We start from the raw sequence: 9,480 nt of genomic DNA on the forward strand, positions 1-9,480 counted from the left end.
TGGGAGCTCAACATCATCAGAGAAAGAGAAGGGGAGGAAGGCAATGGTGCAGCCCCTTTCTTCTTTCAGCAAAGCTTCCTTATGGAAAAATTCTCAAGCCCCACTACTGTTGAGAGGAAGAAAATCCTGCCACTTGTGACAACCTCATCCTGCCAAGAAGGAAAAAGCACATGAAGAAATGGGCCAGTGAACTCCAGGCTGAGGAACCTGCTACTCCTTTGGAATCTTACCCTGCTCTCTTGTGCCAGGCGGGCCAGATTACTGAAGCTGGGCATCTCATTTTTGTTCATGATGGAAATGTAGCAGGTGCTCTGTTGCGTGACTTTGGTTGCAACGACGCCCTGTTAAAAAGCAATGTTACCGAGTGCTGGCACTTCATTCCTTCAAGCCTTGGGATTGGAGAAAACCCTTTGTTAAAACCGGAACGAGTGCCCTAGAGTTCCTACCCAAAATGGTGCACTCAACACGGTCAGAAAAAGGAAACAAACAGCACCCCTGGGCCAGCTCGACAAGGAGCCAGTCTCCTTGGACACTTTTTGAATGAGTCCCCTCCCTGCCACTCACCGTGTTGTAGTTCCAGATGGTTTTCCAGGACCCGCTGATGCTGCTTTGCTCAATGATTGCCACGTGCCACTGCCTGTTGATGGTCACAATTTGGGACTGGCCACCAATGATGACTTGGGTGTTGTTGACGAAGCTGCCAGGAATCTGAGGAGACTAGAGAGCCAAGGGATAGAAGACGTTTCACCTTTGAAGGGAGCCAGTGATGTGCCCAAAGCTTCTGAAAAATCCCTGCTACAATGGAAGAATTGCTGCCCCCTGGGAAGTGCCCGCCCTGCCCTCAGTCTCTTCCAAAGGAGCCAGAATCACGGCTGTGGTGTTGGGCAAAGGCCGTAAGAAACCTTTTTAAGCTTTCTGTGAAACATTGCCGCATCTGACAGCTGTGACAGGTGTCTTTAGACACCTGTTGATGCGTGCAAGACAACTGGCCACAGTTCAATCCATGGTGAAGTCCTGGAGGGAAGCCTCTGCTGACCCAGTGCTCTGTTCCAGCATCTGCACCCTCAAGCAGGAAGCTCTCAAAAGAGAAGATGCCAGGCAGGAAGGGCATCAGGGCAGGCGTTGGGCAGCAGCTCTGAAGGCCCCCATTCTGGTTCAAGAAAGGTAAGGGCTAAGGTTTTCTCACCTGTCCATTGCCATCGCCATTGCCAGTGCAGTACTGAAGCTCCACGACTCTCAGGACATTGAGGGCAATGCATGATCCCAGATTCACTTGGAGTCCTTGGAAAGCAAGGAAGGAAGAAGCAAAACCCCATGAGCTAGCGCCTAAGACCTTGGCTGCCATTCAAACCACCAGTCAGCTCTGACCGGAAGCACAGCCGTTCCTAGGACGACCCTTTTTCTAGACTGGGCATTGCGGGGGAGCTCAGCGTGAGCGGGAACACTCGGGGCCCAAACGTAAGCCTCCCTAAGCTTCCCAGGAAGGAGCTGTAAGGCTTTGGATCGGGCCATTTATTGCAGCCGTGACACCACCCTGCTCCAGTGCGGATCTGCAAAGACGGCGAACCCTTTGTGCAACTGCTGAAGCTCTTGGTGTCTGTGTGACTCGAGGTGGAAGAGCAACCGTTGTGCATTGGTCCTCCCACCAGGGAAACAAATGCCAGGTCACTTAGAGACAGAATTCCCATGCTTGCACGCACCGTGAACTTCGTAAGCCATGTAGGTGGTGAGTCCACTGCACATGGAGAAGACATCTGATCCGTAAGAGCTGAGGTTGTTGACCAGTCCGTTGGCGACAAAGGTGATCTTCTTGGTAGGTCTTCCAAAGCCAATCTGGTTCTAAACAACAAAAACCAGCATTCAGCAAGAGCAGTGCTGGGATCTGGTTCCTGCTAGGCATGCTCCCTTCGGGGGAAAGGCTCGGGAATAGGGAGACGCTCTCTTGCGCCCCAAAGGAAAAGGCAGTCTGGCCAAGAAGAGCTGCAGTGCAAAGTTCCGAGCTGACCAATGCACTTTGGTACTGAATAGTCTGCGTATGACTTTGAGATCTTGGCATGCCAAGAGAAGCAAGGCCCGTGAAGGGCTCCTCCGAAACAGGGTTGGCCCAGCAAGACTGGGAGCTCAACATCATCAGAGAAAGAGAAGGGGAGGAAGGCAATGGTGCAGCCCCTTTCTTCTTTCAGCAAAGCTTCCTTATGGAAAAATTCTCAAGCCCCACTACTGTTGAGAGGAAGAAAATCCTGCCACTTGTGACAACCTCATCCTGCCAAGAAGGAAAAAGCACATGAAGAAATGGGCCAGTGAACTCCAGGCTGAGGAACCTGCTACTCCTTTGGAATCTTACCCTGCTCTCTTGTGCCTGGCGGGCCAGATTACTGAAGCTGGGCATCTCATTTTTGTTCATGATGGAAATGTAGCAGGTGCTCTGTTGCGTGACTTTGGTTGCAACGACGCCCTGTTAAAAAGCAATGTTACCGAGTGCTGGCACTTCATTCCTTCAAGCCTTGGGATTGGAGAAAACCCTTTGTTAAAACCGGAACGAGTGCCCTAGAGTTCCTACCCAAAATGGTGCACTCAACACGGTCAGAAAAAGGAAACAAACAGCACCCCTGGGCCAGCTCGACAAGGAGCCAGTCTCCTTGGACACTTTTTGAATGAGTCCCCTCCCTGCCACTCACCGTGTTGTAGTTCCAGATGGTTTTCCAGGACCCGCTGATGCTGCTTTGCTCAATGATTGCCACGTGCCACTGCCTGTTGATGGTCACAATTTGGGACTGGCCACCAATGATGACTTGGGTGTTGTTGACGAAGCCGCCAGGAATCTGAGGAGACTAGAGAGCCAAGGGATAGAAGACGTTTCACCTTTGAAGGGAGCCAGTGATGTGCCCAAAGCTTCTGAAAAATCCCTGCTACAATGGAAGAATTGCTGCCCCCTGGGAAGTGCCCGCCCTGCCCTCAGTCTCTTCCAAAGGAGCCAGAATCACGGCTGTGGTGTTGGGCAAAGGCCGTAAGAAACCTTTTTAAGCTTTCTGTGAAACATTGCCGCATCTGACAGCTGTGACAGGTGTCTTTAGACACCTGTTGATGCGTGCAAGAGCACTGGCCACAGTTCAATCCATGGTGAAGTCCTGGAGGGAAGCCTCTGCTGACCCAGTGCTCTGTTCCAGCATCTGCACCCTCAAGCAGGAAGCTCTCAAAAGAGAAGATGCCAGGCAGGAAGGGCATCAGGGCTGGCGTTGGGCAGCAGCTCTGAAGGCCCCCATTCTGGTTCAAGAAAGGTAAGGGCTAAGGTTTTCTCACCTGTCCATTGCCATCGCCATTGCCAGTGCAGTACTGAAGCTCCACGACTCTCAGGACATTGAGGGCAATGCATGATCCCAGATTCACTTGGAGTCCTTGGAAAGCAAGGAAGGAAGAAGCAAAACCCCATGAGCTAGCGCCTAAGACCTCGGCTGCCGTTCAAACCACCAGTCAGCTCTGACCGGAAGCACAGCCGTTCCTAGGACGACCCTTTTTCTAGACTGGGCATTGCGGGGGAGCTCAGCGTGAGCGGGAACACTCGGGGCCCAAACGTAAGCCTCCCTAAGCTTCCCAGGAAGGAGCTGTAAGGCTTTGGATCGGGCCATTTATTGCAGCCGTGACACCACCCTGCTCCAGTGCGGATCTGCAAAGACGGCGAACCCTTTGTGCAACTGCTGAAGCTCTTGGTGTCTGTGTGACTCGAGGTGGAAGAGCAACCGTTGTGCATTGGTCCTCCCACCAGGGAAACAAATGCCAGGTCACTTAGAGACAGAATTCCCATGCTTGCACGCACCGTGAACTTTGTAAGCCATGTAGGTGGTGAGTCCACTGCACATGGAGAAGACATCTGATCCGTAAGAGCTGAGGTTGTTGACCAGTCCGTTGGCGACAAAGGTGATCTTCTTGGTAGGTCTTCCAAAGCCAATCTGGTTCTAAACAACAAAAACCAGCATTCAGCAAGAGCAGTGCTGGGATCTGGTTCCTGCTAGGCATGCTCCCTTCGGGGGAAAGGCTCGGGAATAGGGAGACGCTCTCTTGCGCCCCAAAGGAAAAGGCAGTCTGGCCAAGAAGAGCTGCAGTGCAAAGTTCCGAGCTGACCAATGCACTTTGGTACTGAATAGTCTGCGTATGACTTTGAGATCTTGGCATGCCAAGAGCAGCAAGGCCCGTGAAGGGCTCCTCCGAAACAGGGTTGGCCCAGCAAGACTGGGAGCTCAACATCATCAGAGAAAGAGAAGGGGAGGAAGGCAATGGTGCAGCCCCTTTCTTCTTTCAGCAAAGCTTCCTTATGGAAAAATTCTCAAGCCCCACTACTGTTGAGAGGAAGAAAATCCTGCCACTTGTGACAACCTCATCCTGCCAAGAAGGAAAAAGCACATGAAGAAATGGGCCAGTGAACTCCAGGCTGAGGAACCTGCTACTCCTTTGGAATCTTACCCTGCTCTCTTGTGCCAGGCGGGCCAGATTACTGAAGCTGGGCATCTCATTTTTGTTCATGATGGAAATGTAGCAGGTGCTCTGTTGCGTGACTTTGGTTGCAACGACGCCCTGTTAAAAAGCAATGTTACCGAGTGCTGGCACTTCATTCCTTCAAGCCTTGGGATTGGAGAAAACCCTTTGTTAAAACCGGAACGAGTGCCCTAGAGTTCCTACCCAAAATGGTGCACTCAACACGGTCAGAAAAAGGAAACAAACAGCACCCCTGGGCCAGCTCGACAAGGAGCCAGTCTCCTTGGACACTTTTTGAATGAGTCCCCTCCCTGCCACTCACCGTGTTGTAGTTCCAGATGGTTTTCCAGGACCCGCTGATGCTGCTTTGCTCAATGATTGCCACGTGCCACTGCCTGTTGATGGTCACAATTTGGGACTGGCCACCAATGATGACTTGGGTGTTGTTGACGAAGCCGCCAGGAATCTGAGGAGACTAGAGAGCCAAGGGATAGAAGACGTTTCACCTTTGAAGGGAGCCAGTGATGTGCCCAAAGCTTCTGAAAAATCCCTGCTACAATGGAAGAATTGCTGCCCCCTGGGAAGTGCCCGCCCTGCCCTCAGTCTCTTCCAAAGGAGCCAGAATCACGGCTGTGGTGTTGGGCAAAGGCCGTAAGAAACCTTTTTAAGCTTTCTGTGAAACATTGCCGCATCTGACAGCTGTGACAGGTGTCTTTAGACACCTGTTGATGCGTGCAAGACAACTGGCCACAGTTCAATCCATGGTGAAGTCCTGGAGGGAAGCCTCTGCTGACCCAGTGCTCTGTTTCAGCATCTGCACCCTCAAGCAGGAAGCTCTCAAAAGAGAAGATGCCAGGCAGGAAGGGCATCAGGGCTGGCGTTGGGCAGCAGCTCTGAAGGCCCCCATTCTGGTTCAAGAAAGGTAAGGGCTAAGGTTTTCTCACCTGTCCATTGCCATCGCCATTGCCAGTGCAGTACTGAAGCTCCACGACTCTCAGGACATTGAGGGTAATGCATGATCCCAGATTCACTTGGAGTCCTTGGAAAGCAAGGAAGGAAGAAGCAAAACCCCATGAGCTACCGCCTAAGATCTTTGCTGCCTTTGTGTAGCAGGGTGCTGCTTTTGCTGTGATCCAGCCAGGATCTGACAAATTGCTGCACTGGGAATGTTTGAGCTGTACAAGTGACATGCACTGTCTGGGTGTCTGATCAAGGAATGGCCACAAAATTGTACTCTTGAAAACCCTGTGGGATTTTCCTTGCAAAATTTGGGGCTCTGTTGCATTGGCTCCTGAGAGTCCTGAAGGCTGGGCATTTGACAGTGAGATTGCTGCCATTTCATGGGCCCAGTCACATGGGCTGTGACGCTGTGAAAGAATCCTACTATGTCAATGTCATTAAAGCCCTGGGGAATAGGATTGTTGCCCATGTAAAAAGAAACCGGCACGGATCATAGCCACATGGCTGCGTGTTTTGAAGAAAAAGGGTTTGGTGACTGACTGGGGAAATTTGTGCAGTAAGCTCTAACCTGAAGGCCAGTGGTTCTTACAACAACCCTTCTCCTTTACTGGGAATTACAGGGCAGCTCAGGTGTAGCCAATACGCACATTAAGCTTTCTGGAGAGGAGCTCTGAGGATTTGTTTTGGGTCCTTTATGAGTACAGTAACCCCAGCCTGTTGCAGTCCCATTCTGCAGAGGTGCCGAACCCTTTGTGCAACTGCTGAAAGAAAACCCTTGGTGTCTGTGGGTTTTGAGGTAGAAGGGCAGCAATTGTGTCTTAGTCATGCCCCAGGAGACTAGAGCAGTAAAAGACCAGAGCAGTAACACTGAGAATTCCCATGCTTGCACTCACTGTGAACTTCGTAAGCCATGTAGGTGGTGAGTCCGCTGCACATAGTGGTGATTTCTATTCCATAGGAGTTGAGGTTGTGGACCAATCCATTGGTGACAAAGGTGATCTTCTTGGTCGGCCTTCCAAGACCGAGCAGGTTCTAAACATGAAAAACCAGCATGCAGCAAGCTGAGTGTCAGGAGCTGGTTCCAGCTTGGGCTCTTCCTAACTCTGGAATAATGACTAGGGCCAGGGTGTTTGAGTCTGACCTGCCTTTAGGGACACCGTTTAATCCCCTGGGATTTTGTGGGACCACTATCCAGACTTGTAGGCAGCTCTAAAAGCAGAGCTCATTCTAATAGAGTCAGGGTGTAGGGAACCTGAGGGGAAGTGGAAGTGCAGGAAAGTGCTGAAGAAGAGATGAGGAGTGTGGGCACTCTGTGGAGCCAGAGCTCCTTCCAAAGCATTTGCACATTTGCTGCCCTGGCCCCTCAGTGGCACTCGGACTGGAAGTCTGCAGAAGTCTCCTCTTGATTTCTGTCTGCCCTGCAGGTCTTCCTGCTCTTTAAAGTGTGGGTGTTTCAGAGACTCAGTTCTCAGATTTCAAAGAAAACCAATGTTAAAGAATGGTGAATATGCTGAATGCTGAGATAATTTTGATAATGTCTATGGCAACGTGGATGGCTGAACTAAAGAATCATGGTGCTTATTTTCTTTCATGTGTTTGAAAGCTTAAAGATTTTTTTCTGAGATACTGCAATAGTTGTTCTTCCTCATATAGATCTTGTGAAGAAAAAAATTTCTTTTAGACTATGATTTTGAGAAATTATGATACGTAATTTGCCAAAAATCTAAATCATAGTTACCCAGATTGTAAAAAAAGATTGAATTTTATTATTATTTAAAACATTGTCAAAATAATCTATCTAATCTGGGACTTGGACTCAACAGGGTGAATCTTCACTAAAAGCGATCCAAGGAGGGATACTGTAGTTTTTTAATGTTTACAAATGATGTAACTGTAAAACATTACTAAAAATATCACCGCTAAAATGTCTTTTTATTTGCCCATTGGTTAAGAAGGTTTGGAAAATAGCAGTATCTGCTAAAAATTATTATCAACTACAGTAAAGCATTCAAAGCTACCACTGATTTTGAATCTTACCCTATTCTGCGAAACCAGTTGGACCAGATTTTCAAAGCTGGGCATCTCATTTCTGTTCATGGTGGAAACGTAGCAAGTTCTCTCTGGCATCACTTTGGTTGCAATGATACCCTGAAGAAAAAGTTATTGACCACTTGCAATTCCATTTTTCTACCCTTGGGATTGGAGAAAATCCTTTGTTATAACAGGAGCGAATGCCAGAGGTTGTTACCCCAAATCATGGGCTCCAGACAGTCAGAATAAGGAAACAGTCCCCATCCCTCAGCCAGCTCTACCAGCAGCCAGTATCCTCATATGCTTTGTGAACAAGCCCCCTCCCTACCACTCACCATTTTGTAGTTCCAGATGGTTTTCCATGAGAAGTGGTCACTCCTTTGTTCAATAACCACCACAAATGTTTGACTACTGAGAGTCAGATTTTGGAAAACACCTCCAACAGACACCTGGCAATTGTTATCCGTCTGCTGAGACTGAAAATCCGAGAGAAAGAAGATGTTTAGTCTTTGAAGGGAGGCACTGATGTCTGACAATTTTTGAAAAAGTGCTGCTGCATTGGAAGTGCTGCTCTCTGGTAAGTTGTCATCATGATCTGTGATTGGACAGTAGTGATGGGGACCTCAGTCTTTAGTCCAAGGATGATTTGCTGATTTTCAATTTTTTTCAGAGACTCATTTAAAAAATAAGACATTTTTAGATTTCTAAACTAGTCAGTGATCTCCCAAAATTTTTATAAAAATCTTTGCTACACTAGAATAAGTTCTACCCCACTGAGAGTGCCAGAGCTTCATCTGTCAGAGATTTCAATTTGTTTCCTCCAAAGGGGTGAAGAAAGAAAAATGAGATCTCATGAAGCAGGAAACATAGAAAGAGCAGCCATTCTTGTAGAAATTGTTCACTTGTACTCACATAATCAGCAAGGGCTGGAGTCAGGATGAGTCCAAGAAGGACGGCAGTCAAAATCTGAAATGAAAATCAAATACAAATGTGTAATTGCAGCTCTGGCTGACAAATCATCTGGTGTTTAAGGGATCCTTAGATCCTTTTTGGCTTTCATGCTGGGATTGCATCAGTGCCCCAAAAGGGAGGCACTCTTGCTTTACCCCAGGGCACTGCAAAGTAGACACATTTCACACTTGCTCTTTCAGGAGCTGAATCTCAAGTTGTTTCTCAGACCTGTGCAGGCTCACACAGGTATTTTACAAGAGTGAGGAGAAAGCTTTTCCTTTTCTTCTGCTCTGGCATTACAGGGAAGGGCTTGATCCCCTAGTGCAGTGCTCCAGTTGTGCAAAAGCATTGACAATAATGGACATGGATTAGGCTTCCTGTTTTCTGAATAATGTACAGCCAAGCTGTGAAAAAATCCTTTACCTCCTCAGCTCCTCTGGGGAGCAGAGGGTGAGTTGCTCATTCTGGAGCAGCAAAATGTCTCCAGAGAAAGCCTTAGTGCCCCAGAGAGGCAGAACCCTTCTGAGAGATAAAGGAATGGGTTTGAATCAAAGTTTCATTGTATAAGGAAGAAAAGCATGCATACTCACAGGGAGATTCATCCTGACTGCAGAGCTGATGCTCCGGCAGGTAGAAAGAACAGTGTGAACCCTCCACCTTTTATATGTTTTCAGAATTAGGTGTGGAAGTGCTGAGTGGTACAATAAAATTATTTTGTGATTTGTATCCCTGATGCATTTCACTGAAAATTATTTCCTGGTGTAACTGCTTGATAAATATGGGATTGTATTTCTGCAAATTTTGACGTAATAATTATCAGATAAGCCTCCATTTCTAGTAAAAAATTAAATATGCTTCTTAGTAACTTTCTGACATGTACTAATTACTTCTGAAATTTCACATCAAAATTACAATCAGAGATAGCCTTGACTTTAAGCAAACAAAAAAATCCACTATCAATCAGTCTGAATAAAGAAAAGCCTTTGCACCTTCCAAAATGCACTTTATGTTCTTCGTAACCATAGCAACCACCAAAGTACATGTTCCAAGTACTACATGGCCACTTTT

At 47.9% G+C, this 9,480-nt stretch overlaps 1 protein-coding gene across 1 annotated transcript; it reads right to left on the bottom strand.

Moving 5' to 3' along the window:
* Nucleotides 1-5,399: 5,399 nt before the first annotated feature.
* On the bottom strand, nt 5,400-9,014 carry GKN2 (gastrokine 2). Its single transcript, XM_062510443.1, has 6 exons — nt 9,003-9,014; nt 8,374-8,427; nt 7,797-7,937; nt 7,468-7,578; nt 6,324-6,462; nt 5,400-5,509 (listed from the first exon to the last, which is right to left on the bottom strand). Exons 1-6 carry the CDS (start codon nt 9,012-9,014, stop codon nt 5,400-5,402), a joined length of 567 nt encoding a protein of 188 aa, XP_062366427.1.
* Between the last annotated feature and the right edge of the window lie 466 nt (nt 9,015-9,480).

The sequence above is a fragment of the Cinclus cinclus genome, chromosome 29 (genome assembly GCF_963662255.1).
Source record: "Cinclus cinclus chromosome 29, bCinCin1.1, whole genome shotgun sequence".
NCBI classification, from domain to species: domain Eukaryota; kingdom Metazoa; phylum Chordata; class Aves; order Passeriformes; family Cinclidae; genus Cinclus; species Cinclus cinclus.

Excerpts from the sequence above, each read along its gene's own strand:
- GKN2 (XM_062510443.1), bottom strand. Across the intron at positions 7,938-8,373 it reads CTCCAGCCCTTGCTGATTAT|TCTCAGCAGACGGATAACAA; the intron begins GTGAGTACAAGT and ends TCGGATTTTCAG. Across the intron at positions 7,579-7,796 it reads CCATCTGGAACTACAAAATG|GGTATCATTGCAACCAAAGT; the intron begins GTGAGTGGTAGG and ends CTTTTTCTTCAG.